This window comes from Artemia franciscana, chromosome 8 (genome assembly GCF_032884065.1).
Source record: "Artemia franciscana chromosome 8, ASM3288406v1, whole genome shotgun sequence".
Classification (NCBI taxonomy): Eukaryota; Metazoa; Arthropoda; class Branchiopoda; order Anostraca; family Artemiidae; genus Artemia; species Artemia franciscana.
Genome location: NC_088870.1, coordinates 38,068,268 through 38,088,886, shown reverse-complemented (window position 1 = coordinate 38,088,886; position 20,619 = coordinate 38,068,268). Strand labels below are relative to the sequence as shown.

General features: G+C 32.3%; 1 protein-coding gene across 1 annotated transcript; it reads right to left on the bottom strand.

The window, feature by feature from the left end:
- Positions 1-1,931: 1,931 nt before the first annotated feature.
- LOC136030387 (solute carrier family 2, facilitated glucose transporter member 1-like) lies at positions 1,932-19,818 on the bottom strand. Its single transcript, XM_065709326.1, has 8 exons — positions 19,755-19,818; positions 18,016-18,114; positions 15,610-15,776; positions 13,237-13,426; positions 10,362-10,575; positions 8,348-8,535; positions 6,954-7,166; positions 1,932-3,899 (listed from the first exon to the last, which is right to left on the bottom strand). Exons 1-8 carry the CDS (start codon positions 19,776-19,778, stop codon positions 3,603-3,605), a joined length of 1,392 nt encoding a protein of 463 aa, XP_065565398.1. The 5' UTR covers positions 19,779-19,818; the 3' UTR covers positions 1,932-3,602.
- Positions 19,819-20,619: the final 801 nt, after the last annotated feature.

Genomic DNA, 20,619 nt, shown 5'->3' with positions numbered 1-20,619 from the left:
AAAGATAAAGATAAAGAAGAACATTAATATAAAATAAATTGCACTTTATTTTATAAAATGTATATATATATATACACTTTGGCTTAAAACAGCTATCTATATAGGTCGCGAGTTTTACAAAAATTTGTAACGCATGTAACATACAAAAGGAAGTGATATATGATATGATGAAAGTGAAGAACAAAGAAATATGTGCCTGAAAGATATACCACAGGGAGAACAAAGAAATATACTGTTGGAAGATACGTGGGAGTGAAAATTACAAGATATATCAAGAAAGTGAGAATTAGAACGTTTCGAAAATAATAAAAACTTGCGTTTTTAAAACACAAACGATAGCTAAAACTTAGAGTTAACAACTATTGATTACAACCAACAATTGTTAATTACACGTCATCGGAACCCTTCCACGGCATATATATCCCTTGGGAGCCCTCTTTTTTTCTGAGAAAAAAAGTATCAAATAAAGATGACCTAATTTGGAGATATGCCTAATATGCCGGGCCTGGCCTGCAAACCGGCTGGATATTTTTTTTTACTAGCATTTTGATTTTTCTTGCCCCTCAAACGGTCTAAAAAAACATGTAAGCTTATACATGTCATTTGGACCTGCACCATTATACGTATTCCCTAGGGAACCCTTAATTTTCCCGAAGAAATACAAGCAAACAGACGTGACTTATTTGGAGAGCACTACTTACGACCAGTTTCAATATATATCTAATTGCCACATGCCTAGTTCTGGACCCGACCTCAAAATCGGCTAGATATTATTTTTTATTCTTAACTGGCATATTGACATTTCTAGCCACTAAAACGGTCTAAAATGTCACAACTTAAAGAGGAATTTCTATATTCCCAGCATGGTTGTATCGAGCCTATAGTGACGCCATGACATAAAGAAGAGGTTCAAATTGTCTGCTATTTGAAGATAAGTGACAATGTGAATTAGTAACAATATATGCAATCTTGCCGCGTATCATTGCCTGGACCTGGCCTTGAAATTAGCTACATAATTAAAATAAAAAATGAGTGATTTCACTGTTTTGAACATTAAGAGACAGGAGGAAGAGAATAGCGAAGAACTGAAAATAAGAGCTGCAAAAATTGCGGTAGAGATAGCACCGAGGAGCAGATTAACTTTCGAAAGGGATGAGATGTTCAGTATATATATATATATATATATATATATATATATATATATATATATATATATATATATATATATATATATATATATATATATATATATATATATATATATATATATATATATATATATATATATATATATATATATATATATATATATATATATATATATATATATATATATATATATATATATATATATATATATATATATATATATATATATATATATATATATATATATATATATATATATATATATACTAGCTGTTGGGGTGGCGCTTCGCGCCACCCCAACACCTAGTTGGTGGGGGCGCTTCGCGCCCCCCCCAAGCCCCCCCGCGCGCGTAAGTCGTTACGCGCCATAATAGTTACGCGCCATTGTAGTTGTGTCCCTATGTCCCACCTGTGAATATAGATATATATATATATATATATATATATATATATATATATATATATATATATATATGGTTTTAACTACGTAAAACTTATACAACATTCTTTGCTGTCCCATTGTCTATAGATATATATATATATATATATATATATATATATATATATATATATATATATATATATATATATATATATATATATATATATATATATATATATATATATATATATATATATATATATATATATATATATATATATATATATATATATATATATATATATGGTTTTAACTACGTAAAACTTATACAACATTCTTTGCTGTCCCATTGTCTTTGCATATAAATAGATTGTCAGGTTTACCGACTCTTGAACATGCAACATATAATGGTCCATGGGAAAACAATCTGTATTCAGATCTATACCTCATGATTCTAATGATTGCCCTTGAGCTTTGTTGATGGTGATTGCTAATCGACCATTCCCTGTCCCGGTCGTCATTTACATCCCCCTGTTTCCCCCGGTGTCCCCGTTGTAGTTGTGTCCCTGTGTCCCGGTCGTCATTTATATTCCCTGTGTCCCGGTCGTCATTTGTATCCCGGTGTCCCGGTCTGTATATACATTCGTTTTTTAGTTTTGTTTTTCTCCTTTATTTTTTTCCTTTTTTTTCTTTTTTAGCTTATTTAGATTTTTAGATTTTTTAGTTTTTTTATTAGTTTTTATTTTTTTTTTCTTTTTAGTTTTTTTGTCCCGGTCGTCATTTATATCCCCCTGTTTCCCCCGGTGTCCCCGTTGTAGTTGTGTCCCTGTGTCCCGGTCGTCATTTATATTCCCTGTGTCCCGGTCGTCATTTGTATCCCGGTGTATTTTTTTTTATTAGTTTTTAGTTTTTTTTGTAGTTTTTGCCTTTTTTTAGTTTTTTCAGTTTTGACGTCACCTGATCCAGTTTTTTCAGGTGACGTCACCTGATCCACGATCCACAGATCCACAGACAACTTATTTTTATATATATAGATAGTTTTTTTTTTTTTACTTATGCCCTGGTCGTCATTTATACTCCCTGTGTCCCGGTGCTTTGTTGATTGCTAATCGAACATTCCTTTTGTCCTGGTCGTTTTCTCTTTGAGTTTCGTCATTTATTTTTTTCTTTTTTAGTTCTTTTAGTTTTTACCTTTTTTAGTTTTTTTTAGTTTTTTAGATGAAAATTTTTTTCAGTTTTTTCCTTTTTTTCTTTTTAGTTTTTTATTGGTTTTTACCTTTATTTTAGCTTATTTTTCAGTTTTTTATTTTTTTTTAGTTTTTTTTTATTTTTTATTTTTTTTAGTTTTTTACCTTTTTTTAGTTTTTTTAGTTTTTTTTAGTTTTTTAGCTTTTTTACTTTTTTTATTAGTTTTTAGTTTTTTTTTGTAGTTTTTGCCTTTTTTTAGTTTTTTCAGTTTTTTTTTTTAGTTTTTTATAGGTTTTTACCTTTATTTTAGCTTATTTTTCAGTTTTTTCCTTTTTTTTAGTTTTTAGTTTTTTTAGTTTTTTATCTTTTTTTTTAGTTTTTTTAGTTTTTTAGCTTTTTTATTTTTTTTTATTAGTTTTTAGTTTTTTTTGTAGTTTTTGCCTTTTTTTAGTTTTTTTAGTTTTTTAGCTTTTTTATTAGTTTTTAGTTTTTTTTGTAGTTTTTGCCTTTTTTTAGTTTTTTAGCTTTTTTATTTTTTTTATTAGTTTTTAGTTTTTTTGTAGTTTTTGCCTTTTTTAGTTTTTTCAGTTTTGACGTCACCTGATCCAGTTTTTTCAGGTGACGTCACCTGACCCATCCATCCACAGACAGACAACTTATTTTTATATATATAGATAGATATATATATATATGGGGGGGGGGTTGGAGGTAGCAGCTGAATATATTCTGCAATTTTTACTGCAAATCACCCAAATCACTCGATAAAATGACCAACCAGTCAGTAAAATCCATTGCCTTATGTCACAAACCTTTTCCCTCGTGACGCCTTTTGTAATTCTCACTTTTTTCATGCATAACCGGCGCAAGTTTCATATTCTACTTTTTATATTTTTTTTTTTTGTGTCACTTTTATTCTTTTATGGATACACAATTCTAACTTATTTATTGTCATGTAACTAAAAAAAAGTGTACTTACTGCAAGTGGCAAAAATCCAATACCAACGAAGAAATTTGCAGTCCAGTTGACAGTAACTGCAATAGATGACGCAAGTGGCCTGGCAGATTGATTGAATAGTTCACTAACTAAAAACCAGGGAATTGAACCGGGACCGGTGGCGAAAGCAACAACGAATGCAATAATCAGAACGATGCTGATGTATGGAATCCAAGGTGCCAAATCCTGATATGCAAAGAGGAAGAATATTATATAAAATCTATATAGTACGTAATAAAACAATACATAATATAAAATTAAATAATGTAAAATAAATCTCACAAATGGTTCGAGATTGTTATTTTTTATAAAACAGATAATGATTTAGACTTGCAGTATTAATTATTGAAAAATTGCTTTTTTTCCAAAAATAATAATTCCAAGAGATATTTTCTTCAGTTAAACTTTATCATTGGGTAACAAAACCAGCAGCTTTAACTTCAGATTTTTACTTTTACCAGATTATGGTGAGGGTTACCAGCTTCAGGTTTTTAGCATTTACACCCTGGGGGATGAACCATTCTATATAATAGCATAATGACTAAAGACCAGGGAGTCAAGTTTGAGAGCTGATGAATGCAATGACAACTTCAATGGTTTGAGCAATACTGAAAGATGGAAATATCCGGGAATACAAAATGAGCATTGCAGCAAGAAAAAATGTTAGGAGTGATTAAAAATGGTTTTTGGTTGTTTTTATGAGGCTTACAATTACTTCCTAAATAAAAGATAGGCCTCAAGTGGAAATGTGTGCCCGTTCTTTGATTTCTTAGACTTTCAAGGGACACAACAAAAACTATGGAAGATATTACTATGGATAAAGTTTTTTTTTTATTCTTCTAAGCAAAAGCATAATTTTCTCAGAATTAATGTTATCAAAACGACACAAAGAATATTTTTCCTTTTTTCAGAAACATCTGAAAACGTCGATAATTCATATCGCTAACATTTATGTCTGGGAAACTCCAGATATTTGCATAATCTAAGCCTAAAAAAGTATTATCTTCACATTTGATAGTAGGTTCTTCCATAGTTTTTGACGTGTCCCTTAAAGCAAAGTACTCCAAAATACTCCTTAAAAATGGGAATATCACACAATTCTTCTTAGCTCCTGACTTCACAACGAACAAGAAACTAACCTCACTTCCTACCTCCATCGCCAAATTTTTTCTCACATGCCACTAATGACTCAATTTGACTTATACAAGGATAAGATCTTCACTAACACATGGATCTTATGATCCAGACACTTATCCACGATAAATCTAAGTATGCAGGAATATCGCGACGTTCTCTTCCCTTCTTGAAAAAAAAAACACTGTTCTTCTCTTAAAACTTTTCCTAAACCATCTCTGAGCTTAATAATTAATATCATGTTAAGTAATTTGCTTCCTATAGAAATCTATTGAATTCCTGTGTGATTACTAGAGACACTTGTAATCTCTTTAGGAGAGAGATTTAAGTAGAGTTTTCCTATGGCCAAAAGGTATCTAGCCTTTTAAAATCCTCAGTATTTTATATACTTATCTCGTACACTTAAACAAGGGCATCTTAACATGGATCTTATGCTACAGACACTTCTGTAGCATATTCTGAGTTGTTAATCTAAAAATGTATAAGTATCGGCACATTATCCCCCCTTCTTGAAAAAAACACTGTTCTTCTCTTAAAAATTTTCATAACCCATCTCTTAGTTCAATAATTAATATAATGTTAAGCGATTTGCTTCCTATAGAAAGTATGCAGGAATATCGTGACGTTCTCTTCCCTTCATGAAAAAAAAAAAAAAAAAAAAACGCTGTTCATCTCTTAAAACTTTTCCCAAACCATCTCTGAGTTTAATAATTAATATCATGTTAAGTAATTTGTTTTCTATAGAAATCTATTGAATGCCTATGTAATTACTACAGACACTGTTATAATCTCTTTAGGGTAGGGATTTAAGTAGAGTTTTCCTAAGTCCAAAAGGTATCTCGCCTTTTCAAATCATAATCCTCAGTATTTTATCTCTAGCTTCATAAAGTTCATTTTTCAACAAACTCCTTTACGATACTATCTACCCATGGCTCCTTCTTATTTTTCAATACTTTTAGTACTGTTGTTAGCTCGTCCTTGCAAAAAACATCTGACTTCAGTCCCTGATTGTTGCAAAACATTTTATTTATTTTTGTAGCATTTCCTAAAATTTTTCTTTACAGTCTAATATGTATTCAAGATGTTTCAAGTATCTTCTTGGAACATCTATCTTCAAGATATTCCCAAGTATCTTCCAGCTATTTGGTGATTTTTTTCGTGACCACAATTTTGCGTTTTCTCAACTAATGCTTTACTGCCTTCTCTACTCGGTTCACTGTCCTTTCATTCTCGTAAGAGCTCTCACTCTAAAACTTTTTGTACAAACGGTATCTCTTTATTGTCCACCTTAAAGTATTTTCAATAATATTCCTATATTATTTTTCAACATTTTGTCTCAAGACGTATTTTACTACTTCCCGAAATATTTTCTTAAAATTATTCTATCCTTCCTATATGTTTTTAATTTCTAATTCGTCTAATTTATTATCCAACTGCTCAGGAAACTCACTCAAAAATTTTTATTTTCCTATCACAAAATATCTTTAACCCTGAAAAAATACTGTCAATACACTTGTCTTAAGGAAATATTAAGATTTATATTATATCTTAATAATAGTCAAAATTTTTCATTCTTCCTACTATCTACCAGAAAATGAGCATTATAATAAAATAAAATAAAACATCAATTTATTTCTTGGAAAAACATATTCTATATTTTCTATAGTTGAGAACAGCGTCATACCTAAAATTCGTTGTCTTTTTTTCAAAGTTATTAGCTAAAATCACAATAAGGTGAAGAAAGACAATGAAAGCAATGACTGGTAGTTAAATGTGATTTTGAAAAAAAAAAATAAACGTAAAATACACAAATAGGGAAAAATATATAAAATAAATGAAAATGCTTCCAATTTGAAACTTCGCTGAATAAGCACTATACCCCTTATAGACATTTCTAACAATCCATTACTGAGCTTAATGCTTCCATACTGAAGAAAAATATTTTTATCATTGATATAAACAAACATGCAATTTGCATAAAATGTTAGTGTCTCAAGTTATGTGCTTTTAGTTCTTAAGACTTTCCATGATGAAGGGATAGGACCCATAAGCCAAGGGCCGTCCTGGATATGTGGTCACAACTAGAATAAGAAAGGACTAAATTACCTTGACGGCTAAGAATACAGTAAGAAGTATAACCACGACGAACATTCCAGAAAGACCGACGAGTTGCAGCGTTTTTCGTCCTGCCTTTTCGACCAACACCAAAGAGACAAAGGTCATGAGGACATTCATGACGCCCATTCCAAGTGTAGCATATTGAGAGGTAAGTGTGTTTAAGCCTGCATCCTCAAAAATGCTTGTTGAAAAAAACATTACCTGAAAATGAACAGATAATTACTTTTTTTTCATATTAAGCTATAGTTGAACAGTTGTTTTAATTAAATTTTCAGGAATTGTATGCTATCCCTGATTAAAGCATGAGTAAAACATCTTAGAATTTGTTAGATCTGACCATGATCCACAAAGTATTTGAAATTTTTTGAATGAAACTTGTAGTTACAACACTAAGTTGAATCTACTGCGTATATTGGTTCAATTTGTTTGCCATAAATTAAGTGTGTTTTTTCCAAAATTTTCCTTTCTAATCTTTTAAAGCCTCGGAAAATCACTCATGTTCCAGTAGTGTTGCCGAAAATTAATGATATAAAATATTCAAATATCATTTTCCAGTTCTTTGTTGTTATACTAATATGAATTCTAAATTAAATTATCGAATCAAAGTTACTAAAGAATGCAAAAAAGTGCTAGTTAAACTAATGTACAAAGCATGTTTCCCTAGTATCTTTTGAGTAATTTTTCTTGCGTACGCAAAAATTCTTAAAAATAAAAATAGAACTTAACTACTCTAGTTACTTATTAATTACCAATTACCGCATAGTATTTCCTTAAAACCTGTATTTTTCGTCAATCTTTGTCTCCAGCATAAAACAGAAATGGTGTTTACAAAGTAATTGCATTTGTCACATGAATGGCACAAAAATTAGACAGTTAATTAAAGCGCAAAAAATCCTAATTGTCGTTTTCCGCTTAATGTAGTTTCTATTTTTCAGCTTATCGGGAACAAATATTTTGTACATTTAAACCTAATATAAAAAATAAACACTAGCGGGACTCTTTGGAATAACGTCCTACTAAATATGAGGTGCTAACTCCCTAATACAAATATTAATTTTAAGTTGCTAATTCCCTGAATACAATAATAACAGAATTTCTGGAATTTCCAATGATCAAGAATCGTGCCTTAGGAAATACAAAGCCTTAAGTAATTTTGAGATACTTCTTTTTAACGCTTATTTTAAAAACCTCAAATCTCTTCAGGAGACTATGGTCTATGACCCTTCAAACTGGAGAAGATCTGAACAATGTATTATACCATCTATGATTTCTGCTATTAAACGCATTAAATTACTCATACATTTTGTAGTGGTAGGTGGTGAACCTCCTTGTGGTTACATTTTTTATTTGAGACAAATTAAAATTTCATAGCTTTCACTTACAGCATTAATTCCAGAAAATTGTTGCGCCAATTGCATCATGACAGCAATAATCAGTGGGGATTTTAGACATGGATTTGTCCACATTTCCCTCAAACTGATCACGGTAGTCAGCTTTTGTGCTGCAGACTCGGCCCTCATCTCGTTCATCTCTTCTTCGACTTTATCTGTACCTCTCAACCAATTCAACGCTAAAAATATTGAAAATTAATGTATTTGAATATTTTAGTAGCCTTGAATAAATGCCTCATAGCAATAATTTTTTATAAACCTCTCAACCGATTCAACGCTAGAAATATTAAAAATTAATGTATTTGAATATTTTAGTAACCTTGAATAAATGATTCATAAAAATTAATTTAATAAGCCTTAAAGCATCAGCTTCAAAGAAGTATTGAAACATTAACGGCTGTATATGAAGGCTATACTTTGAAAACACCATTCAGCGTTGAGGAGAGTTATAGACTCATTTGTCCTTGTGTGTGTCTATGCCTCTGAACATAAGAAAGGTCTTTTTTAGTTAAAATGTGTCCATCTTAAAATCTTAAAACTAGAGGCTATTTTTTTTACTAGTTGCATTACCGACTAAAAGACGCTTCGTAAACCTCTTTCAAAGCTCTAAGTTAACATCAACTATAATGAAAACGAAAAAAAATCGTTCAAAATGACTAAGCGTGAAAGCAAAAGCTCATATGAATATGCAAATCCCTTACTTTGGAGAACATCTTTACTTACGGGATCTCTTGGAAATCCTGGACGCTCAAAATAAAATGAGAAAAGTACTATATTGTTGAAAGTTGATATTTTTTGCCAAAGTAAATATCCAGTTCGGGAATGTGTTGCTCTACGTCACAACCTTACAAAATCTGTCCCTTTTTGTCTGATTTATGTCCCATATGTCTAAAATGTGTCATTTTGGAATTTGGCTCATAAAATGCATCCCATTGGCAACCCTGCTATGGAGAGACCGATCATTCTTCATCTTCTGGCATATGTATTGGGGAAATGATTCAGGCCATTCTTTTGCTCATCATTTTGCTAAGATCTTACTATTATCGTCAGAAAGCGATTTTAAGCGAAATCTTAAGACTAAAATCTTACTTCTTTGCCTTTTTAAGTAAACGTCTTTCATTATCATGCTGTTATCAGCGGTCTAAGAAAAATGATTAATATATCATCAAAGTTCTCATATCATTGTTCTTTGTCCTATGTGGGAGAAAAATAATGCTCTTTGTGCTTTTTTGTGCTTTTGTGCTCTTTGTGCTTTTTTGCTAACATCAATGAGCTGTTAAATCTAAGGACAATGGTGAACTAAAGAACAGTAACGTGTGCAGGAATATTTAAGGTATAAGAAGTAAGATTACTGCTTTAAAGAACAAGACTGCATCCTTGCTTTTGCCATGCCATGGCGTGGCAAACTTTTAATAGACCCTACCTCTTCACGCTCCACAAGGTAGCTTTTACCTGCAAGGTAATGCTTCTGCAATGCCAACCGTATGCCATGTCATATTCTAAATATCACACTCCCCAAAAATTTTATAAATCGTCCAAAAAATGTATTTTAAATCAGGGCCCTCCTTACATGGCTAGGCTTCCTCGTAGGTGGAGTAATTTTCTAATAATCTCCAGTCGTGACTGTAGTAGAAAACCGTAAATAGATCCAGCATGGAAATAACGTATTTAGAACCTTATTGAAGAGATATTAATTTCTTGAGTGTGTCTTTGACGGATTAGGTGTACACTTAACTTTTGCGACACCACAGTTATTTTACAACGACAGCATTGGCTACTTTCCTTGGTCATTACATTGCACCATAAAAGAAGCAATAATTTTGCTAACATGTATTATTTTTTTTCTATGCATAGCAATGAAAAAAAAAAATCTAATTCTTATTGTAGATATTATCTACCATTAAAAGTGTCTTTTCAAATAAGTTTATTTGAACATAAGTTTTTCTTGATTGATTTAAATTCTGCTATGTCAAAAAGTTAATTCTTAAGAAATGTTAAAGCCTACCTCTTTCAGCCTCCCTCTCTCTTCCCTTGGTGATAAGGATATATTTGGGTGACTCAGGACAAAACATAAGTGCAGGAACTTGATAGAGGACAGGAACAGCTGTGAATGCCAAAAGATATGGCCAAAGTGCTTCAGTGCCCATGATGTTTTCCATTCCCAAAATTTGAGATATCAGGATTGAAATTGTCAGAATTAGCTGATACATTGTTCCAACCTAAAAAAAAAATGCACAATAAGAATTAGCCGAAATAAAATGATGATAGAACAAAGCAAAAAAATTAAAAAATGACGAATTTCTATAGATCTGCATCTTTTCGTCATTACTGAGAATGTCAGTCTTAACTCCGTTCCTCTCTCCCAAAATATTTCTTCCACTTGTAAAGTTGTCCTAAATATTAAAGTAAGATACCCTTATTCCAGACTGTTTAACAAATTCTGCGGAAGGCTAACCCATTCTTCTTTACTATTTTGGTAAGAATCAAACCAAGCATGGGCCTGTCCTTTTGCACCATCGTGTTATAACTTGAAAAGCAAAATCCCATGAGATAAAGAATTTCTATAGAGTTGCACCATTTTGTTGTTACTGAGAAGACCAAATTTGAAATCCGTTTCTCTCTCCCAAAATATTTCTTCCACTTGTAAAGTTGTCTTAAAAAACTGAGAAACCTAAATTTCAGACCGTTAGACAATTTCTGCCGAAGATTAACGCCTTCTTCTTCATTATTTTGGCACCCCCTCTGAGACTATTTTGTTATCCCCCTCCTCGAGGAAAAAAATCACGAGTATGGCATCGACCGAGGAGTAGCTCATTTCTAGGACTTGCCTAGTGCGGCACGCATGACAGAATAAGTGACGCTGAGATTTACACCAGGCGATTGAAATGGCCAAGCTTTGTCCTTCCAATCAGTCTCCATATTTTCTGCCCCTCCCATTTTGTGTCTTTATTATCATTTTACAGGTAAATATACTCTTTTTTATGACTAGCTAATTAAACAAATATTTAAATATAACAAGGTTTAGTTTTTGATTTTGTTGTGTTTTGAATTTGGCCTTTTTGGACTGAAATCTTGATGCCATATATTTAGTACTTTTCATTATTTTTTCCCTTTTTTTGCTGTCTTCCTAGACTTTTTGGGTATTTAGTCTATGAAGCAGAGCTAATTTTGGTTTCAAAAGTCAGTAAACTTATTTTGAAATTATTCTTTTCAACTACGAAAATTTTCAATGGAATTGTTTTAAAATGCTTTCTGATTTTATGAAAAGGCAAAATGAAGACATGACTTTTTTAGAAATTCCATTTTCAAATTCCAGTTTTTAATGATTTCAAATCTAGTCTTCTCATTTTCCAACAATTTATGTGGAGAGTATTTCGGGAGTAGTGAAAATTCCAATGATGTCATTTTGCATTTATAATTACTGCTTTTAAGTTTCTAAAGACTAATAAAAATTAGTCTTTTATTTAATGCTTAAAATTAACCATATACTTAAAATAAACTTAATCTAGTTTAAGCTGCATAAAATAACCTAAACTATTTCATGTTCAGTGTAAACCACTCTGTGGTTATCATGGAATCTACTATTAAGCCATTGTTGTAATTTATTCATCCCATGGTGGTTATATTACCCAGTGAACACCCCCTCCCTAAAAACAACAACTCAAATGCAATGGAGCATTTGGTTTGGTTTCCTTATGCAAAAGATGTAAAGTAATTCAACCCTTGAATGTCTCGTACGAAATTATCTCAGTTTTCAAGTTTTTTAAATAGTAATAAAAAAACAAATTTCTTACAACAAACTTACAGAAAGAATGAAATACATTCTACCCCTGAACGCCTGGGATAACGGCGGAGCAGGGAGAAAAAATAGGGCCCAAGTTAGAGCTGAAATAAAAAATCTTGAAAAGGAAAAATTTACAATTTACAATTTTTAAATTTTGCCATTATACAATTTTACAATTTTTAAATTCAAACAATATCATATATAAAAGTATAGACAGAAAGACAAATTTACAGAAAGAATGAAATACATTCTACCCCTGAACGCCTGGGATAACGGCGGAGCAGGGAGAAAAAAAATAGGGCCCGAGTTAGAGCTGAAATAAAAAATCTTGAAAAGGAAAAATTTACAATTTACAATTTTTAAATTTTGCCATTATACAATTTTTAAATTTTTAAATTCAAACAATATCATATATAAAAGTATAGACAGAAAGACAAATTTACAGAAAGAATGAAATACATTCTACCCCTGAACGCCTGGGATAACGGCGGAGAAGGGAGAAAAAAAATAGGGCCCGAGTTAGAGCTGAAATAAAAAATCTTGAAAAGGAAAAATTTACAATTTACAATTTTTAAATTTTGCCATTATACAATTCTTAAATTCAAACAATATCATATATAAAAGTATAGAACAATCATACAGTCAAGTCATATTTCTCCTAAGAACAATCGATTTTGCTAAGGTTAGAACAATAAAATTTAAAGATGGGATGAAATGCAGTCTACCCAGGAATAACGGTGTAGAAGTAAGAAAAAAATGAATGGCTGAAGTTGGAGCTGTAATAAAAAATAATTACAGTTTTTGAATTTTACAATTTTTAAGAGCAAGAACAATACATTTTTAAAAAGTCTCATTTTTAAAAGCAAGAGTACTAGTCAAATCATATTTATCGTAAGAACATCGATGTCGCTGCACAAAATCCCAAGGAACCCAACAAAACGCTGTTTTCTTTCAATTGCAGGTAATAAGCACAGAATCTTAGAAAGGTGAGAAGGATTAATAGATCAGCCATTCCTCTGCCAGAACGCCAAAAAAGAAAAAACAAAACACAAAAGTTTTCCTTTCAAATTTAGTCAATAAAACAGAAGTATCTTACCGCCCCTCGGAGATTAACTGGAGATATCTCACTAAGGTACATGGGTGCCAGTCCGGCGTTGAGTCCACAATTAATTCCAATAAATATCCTTCCGGCAATAAGCATTTCATACGATTTGGCAGAATATGACAAGCCTTCGAGAATAGCGCCAATTAAAGCAAATATGTTGTTGACAATAAGCCCGCCTTTCCTGAAAAACCAAAAGCCTTTGATATAGTGTGCTTTTTGATATAGCAAACTATATCTTTTGCATCAATCACTCCTTCCATCCATTCCGGTTACGTCAATCACGTATCTAGGACTTGTGATTATTTCCCCCGCCAAGTTTAATCCCGATCCCTTCACTCTAAGCGTTTTCCAAGATTTTAGGTCCCCCCCCAACTGCCCTCAATGTCACTGGATCCAGTCAGGATTTAAAATAAGAGCTCAGAGACACGGTATCCCTCCAAACGTAAAATTTTATTAAGATCCGATCACTCCTTCGTAAGTTAAAAATACAGCATTTTTTCTAATTTTTCAGAATTACCCCCCCCCCCAACTCCCCCGAAGAGAGCAGATCCGTTCCGGTCATGTCAATCACGTATCTAGGACTTGTGATTATTTTTCCCACCAAGTTTCATCTCGATCCCTCCACTCTAAGCATTTTCCAAGATTTTAGGTCCCCCCCAACTCCACGCAATGTCACTGGATCCGGTCGGAGTTTAAAATAAGAGCTCTGAGACACAATATCCTTCCAATCATCAAATGTCATTAAGATCCGATCACCTGTTCATAAGTTAAAAATACCTCGTTTTTTCTAAATTTTATGATTTAACCGTCCCCCCACTTTCCCCAGATGGTAGGATCGGGGAAACGAAAATTTAATCTGGACCAGAATTTAATCTGGTCTGGTTCCCGATACGCCTGCCAAATTTCATCGTCCTAGCTTACCTGGAAGTTCCTAAAGTAGCAAAACCAGGACAGACAGACCGACAGAATTTGCGATCGCTATGTGTCACTTGGTAGGTACTTGATAGAGTTACAGAAACCAGCTAAACCAGGATAGAGTTACAGAAAAAGATATAGAGGAAAATGAAAATTTTTGTGATACCTTAGATGTGAAAAAAATATTTATTTTTTGAGAAATAGTTAGTGAGAGTGCTAGGAGGATTGAAAATAATAATGCCTCAGCTGCTGATAGTGCGGTGAATGAGTTTTTTTTTTAATATTTTGGCTATGAGTTTAGAAATAGGCTACTGCAGATAATGAACATTAGTTTTGAAAATGGTTAAGTTCGTAACGATTTTAGGAAAATTCCAATTGATAATAATGAGGATAGTAATTATAAAGGCATTAGCTTGGTTTCTGAAGGTAGCAAGTAACTTAGTATCATGATACTTTTTAGACTTAGAGATGCTGTAGACAAAGTTCTATGAGAAGAGCAGTGTGGTTTTAAGAAAGATAGGAGAATAATACTGCTATGGTTAAGGTAGAAAATGAGGTTAGTAGCTAGTTTTGTATTAAATCATAAATTAAGCAAGGTTGTTGTCTATCCCATTTATACGGATCATTTTAAGGGACTTCGCCTTAAAGGGCACACGAAAGGCAATGGGAAACACATAATTAAATTGGGAGAAAAACTTTCGTGAATTTAGGTTATGCTGATGACTTAAACATTCTAGATGAAACTGTGAGCAAAATGAACGAACTTTTAGAGGCTTTGCAAGTTCAGGGTGCTAGTCTAGGCGTGAAGATTAATGCTAAGAAAACTAAGTTGCAAAGGCTAGGAATAAGTTAAGTTGAAAAGGTGACGTTGGATAACGAATAGATCGATCGCATGGACAGATTCACTTACCTGGATAGTATTATTAGAAAATACAGTCTTAAAGCCTGAAAATGTTAAAACTAGAATAGCCAAGACTCTGGGTGTTTTTTTTAAGCTGAAAAAAGGCTGGGAGTATAGGAAGATAAGGGTGCGAATTTAGATTAGAATATTGGAAGCTAGAATCATGACAGCGGTCAAATATGATTCTTAAAGCATGGGCGCTTCGAAAAAGGGAGGAAGATTTGCTAGATAATTGAAATTGCCAGCAGAGTCTGTTCTAGACTGCAAATCATGGTTGTTTTTTTTTAAGGAAGGGGGATTTTAACCTCATCGTAAAAACTACATATAAATATTAAATATAATATTTATTAAAGTAAAAACTATATCAAAACTATAAATTTCCGGTAAACAAGTTTCTATTTCAAACAGTCTAATATCATTTCACCGTCTCAGGTCCAAATTTCAAAAACTTATTTTTCACTTGGTATGCTTTGTTCTACGGTAACACTAGGGTAATACACTCTTTTTCAGGTTTAAAAAAAAATCATGCAAATACCCTTTATTCTTACCTGCCAAACTTTTCAGCAAAGAATCCTGTCAAGGATCCACCAATCATTCCTCCAATACAATACACAGAAACAGCTACGGACCAAATCCATGTTATTGTGGCTTCTGTTGGTACCACCGTAGAGTTGGATCGGAAATAATCAGTGTAGTTAATCCATTCTTGTATGAGCTGAAAAGACGGATATATTGTCAAACCATGCATCATTGCAAAAGTAATTACAAGACATACACTGCCCTCTTAATACTTAGGCGAGCGAAACTCTTATATATTCTTATATAGACTAGTTAAAGGAGTGGTGGGTTTATTGGGGGAATAGGGGGCACTTACCCTCGATACAGAAATTTTAGGAGCGCAAACGTTCAAATAAATGATCTAACAGCTATGATCATTTTGTAATTTATGAAATGTAATTTCTATTAAAATAAAGTAGGGGTGCGGTTAATAAATGAAAGAAATTATTAAATTAACAATTGATTAATAAAAGAATTTAAAAATTAAAAAGATGGCAAATAAAAATAATAATTAAATTAAGATAAGAACAATAAAAGCACAAGGAATCAATAAATTAAAGAAATATAAGTAAATTCAAAACAGAAAATAATAAAAAATAAATTGCTAATTAATTATAAAATTGAAAGCAGATTGTTAATAAATGATTTTTTTAATTTGTCTAAAAAATTTTGGGAGAGATAGGTGAGAGGCTGATAAAGTTTTTGTCCTGGGCACAAGACAGGCCAGAAAAGCCACTTAGATAAAGCTTTACTTAAATAATTTAAAATTTAGTCTCAAGCTACAATGAGAAAATAGTATCGACAACTGAAAGAATCGACAAATTACAATTTCTAGAATAAAAAGACAAGCACGAAAATATTAAAAAATAGACCAGATCCGAATGAAAATAGAGCTAAAAGTTAGTATAATACATAGTTTTTGTCAAAAAGGGTTAAGCAAAGTAAAATTGAACTCTAAATTGGTCTTACCATTCTTTATTATTTCACCAAATTATAAAAATCATGCTCTCATCAATCAAAACTTGATATAATGAAATAAGAAATTTTGGAAAATAGGGGAAAACACCCCCTAAAAGTCATAGAATCTTAATGAAAATCCCACCATCGCATTCAGCGTATAAGAAAACCTCATTGTAGAAATTTCAAGCTCCTATCAACAAAAATGTGGAACTTCGTATTTTTTGCCAGAAGACTGATCACGGGTGCGTGTTTATTTGTTTTTGTTTTTTTCCCAGGGGTGATCGTATCGACCCAGTGGTCCTAGGATGTAACGAGAGGGATCATTCTAATGGAAATGACAAGTTCTAGTGCCTTTTTTAAGTGACCAAAAACATTGGAGGGCACCTATGCCCCCTCCCGCGCTCATTTTTTCCCAAAGTCAACGGATCAAAATTTTGAGATAGCCATTTTGTTCAGCATAGTCCAAAACATAACAAGAGGTCTTTGGGGACGACTCACTCCCCCATAGTTCCCAGGGGAGGGGCTGCAAGTTACAAACTTTTACCAGTGTTTACATACAGTTACGCTAAAGTGCTTTTAGTAATTTCAACTATTTATTTACGGCCTTTGTGATTCTGGGGTGATAAGTTACCAAAATTTGGAGGGCAACAAGGCTTCCTCTCCCACTCCTTTTTTTATCCCATATCTCCCGAAAAAAATATGAAAAAGCAATTTAGACAAACAAATTAATATGCAAGTTTGGTTTTAATTATTCATGTGCAGTGAGCCAAAGTCAAAGCATGCATTAATTTAAAAACATTCAGAAATTAAATAAAAAAAATCAAGTTTTTTAACTGCAAGTAAGGAGCGACATTAAAACTTAAAACTAACAGAAATTATTCCGTATATGAAAGGGGTTGTCCCCTCTTCAACGCCTCGCTCTTTACGCTAAAGATCTTTATTGTCTTAAAAAGTAGAGTTGAGATAGAGTCAAACTTTAGGGTAAAGAGCTTTAGGGTAAAAATTTCTGTTACTTTTAAGTTTTAATGTTGCTCCTTACTTTCATTTAAAAAAAAAACTTGTTTTTTTTATTTAATCCATGTAAAGAACGTCACAAAATAGAATTAGCGATCGTAGAAAGCTGGAGGGCTCATTTGATCTTAAAATTTTTATATGTGGTCCGTTTAAATGAATATATTGATTGAAGAACGTCCAGGTAATTTATGTAGTTGAAGTCAAAATACACCTAATGAAGAATCCAAAGTATATCGCTGAGCTAAGCTGAGGATGAATAATTCACCACTTAGGCTGAGAAGAAAATATAAACTCTTAGGCCGAGAAATCTGACGTAAGCAAATTACTGGTTTGGTTAAAAGGAAACAACTATTTGGGAGAATAGGTCACACACTTGTTACAATTAAAATTAATTAATTAAATTAATTAAAATTAATACTTACTTTTCCCGGTGCGTTGACTACACCAATATTGTAACCGTGTTGGAAGCCTGATCCGATTGCAGCAGCTGCAATGGCGAAAACTAAACGGCCGTTTAAACCCTGGAAAATCATAAAAAGAATCAAAACAGAACAAAGCTAGTAGGTAGTTTAAAAGGTTTTGGATAAAGTAGTGGGAGAGGCAAACTAAACCACGGACCATAGCATCACGCCTATAGCCTTTCCAACCTTTCACAATTTCACGCAAAGGTGGATTACACTACCCCTTCATCATTTTCAAATTTGTTGTGGCAACGTCTCAGTCCAATAGTAACCGAAAGTCAAGAAGAAGGCATTTTGATAACAATTAATGCATCAAAAGAATTGACTTTAATGTTTATTCTACATGTATAAAATTTATTAAGTGTAACGTTACCCACTAAAAGTTGAAGCCAGAGAAAATTTGTCTGATTTTCGAAAAAGAAATAAAAGACACCCCTTAAAAGTAAAAGAATCTTAATAGGAATCACTTCATTAAATTCAGCGTATCTGAGAACCCTCTTGTAGAGGCTTCAAGCTCCAATATGCAAAAATATTGAATTTTGTATTTTTATACTCTCGAAAGTCAAGCGATCTTAATAAAAGTCACGCCAACAGGGTTAACATTTCACATAACCCCATTATAGGGGTTATAAGCTCCTATCTGCGAAAAATGTGGAGCTTTATATTTTTTTTGTCAGAAGAAAGATCATAGATATGAGTTTATTTTCTTTGTTTTTTATTCCCCAGTGGTGATTGTATCGAATCAATTATTCAAGAAGATTGGGAGAGGGCTCATTTGAACACAGAAATGAACAGTTTTACTTTCATTTTTAAGTAAACAAAAATATTGGAGAGCAGCAAGCCTTCCTCCCATGCCGCTTTTTTGCAGCAAATATCAAGTCAAGGTTGTAATTTACGTAGTTTACTCATTGCTTCCATATTAAATAAAAAAAAGATATTCGAACTAAAAGTAAGGAGCAACATTACAACTCATAATGAACAGAAATTATTCTAAATGAGGCGGCTGCCCCCTCCGAATTACTTGCTCCCTACGCAAGAAAACTATTTTAAAATACTTCTGATGAAAATGGAGCAGTCCTTTGTTTCAGGAGTCCCTCTTAAAGATTTGGGACAAAGTATCAAACTATGGCGCAAAGATTGAGGGATTAGGTTGGGACAGTTCCCTCTCATATAAGAATCGATTTTTGTTAGATTTAACGTTTACTGTTGCTCCTGACTTTCAGTTAGAAAACTTGCTTTTTATTCAATTTGAAATAACAAAGCAATGCAGAATAAGGACTTTTGCTTTAGATAAAGATTGATTGAAACCTTAAAGAGGGTTTTGGCTCTATGACTAATATCCCTCCGCAAAATAGAAAGAAAAATCTAAAACAACAAACCAACAAAAAATCCAACACTATCAAATAACTTTTTATTGAATGTAAAGACAATTTAAAAACCAAAATTAATAGTTTCAGGGGTGAATCTAGGGCAAAATATCGGGGGAGGCCCAATGTGATAAGGGTGGGTCATCCTATTCAAAACCTTAATCCTTATCTCCTTTCATGAACTTCTGGTCCCCTTTAAACCAATTCTTTTTAATTTGTGTATTTTAAAATCTATTGCACCCGTATTTTTCTTTAACAGTAGATAAAATTGCTGAACTATTATTGAGTGTAAACTGGCATGAAAAATCACCCAAATAGAAAATGATTGCTTACTGAGGACTTATCTTCTCTAGACATTGCTTTATTTTATCCCTCTAAACAACTTTCTCGAATGTAGTGACCTAGCGACTGAGTTTAATTTGGCCAAACTTTATCTTTTATTCCTCTTTTCACCAAATTACCCAATTGTTTAAAATTGACCTCTTTTAACCAATTGGGTGGCTCTGTTTTTAATTTGTTTTTTATCAGTTTCATTACCATATCTTTAATTTTTTTTAAGTTAATGTTTTCATTAACAGATTTATCAAGTCAATAAGGAGCGTATAGCATAAATTTCAATTATTGATTTTGACCTATTTTATAATAATTATTTGCATATAACTGATTTAAATTAGGAAGTGAACCTAAAATCGCATATTTCTTGTCTTTTGTATTTGACTTTAAAGACTTTGAATAATACATATAACTAGAAGGGCAAGGTAAATCAGATATGACATGTAAGCTGATGGAAAAAAGGATATAAAGGACTCCTCCCACCTTCTAACTCTTGAATTCTAAACGTTGTACTTTTTGAACTTGTTGAAATTTATGAGTTTACACTCCATTTTTTCAGAGAAATTATTCAACATGGGGCACAAATTGTATTCCCGAACCCGTAATTTCGACAACAGTGCCTTCCAACCCGTATCTAGGGGGAGGGCCAGACTGAAAATGTTTGCCTGACTCTTAAAAAGTAAAAAAAAAACTGATGAGTTTTATTTTATTTTTTTGTGTACCTCCCCGGAAAATATGATGGATATCAACCTTGTGTCTCGTTTCAGTCTGATTTTAAGGAAATAGAAAACCTAAAAGTTTTTGGGTTCTAAATTTTCCTAAATTTACCTTACTTATTCATCTGAATTTTTCTTTGCATTAGGAA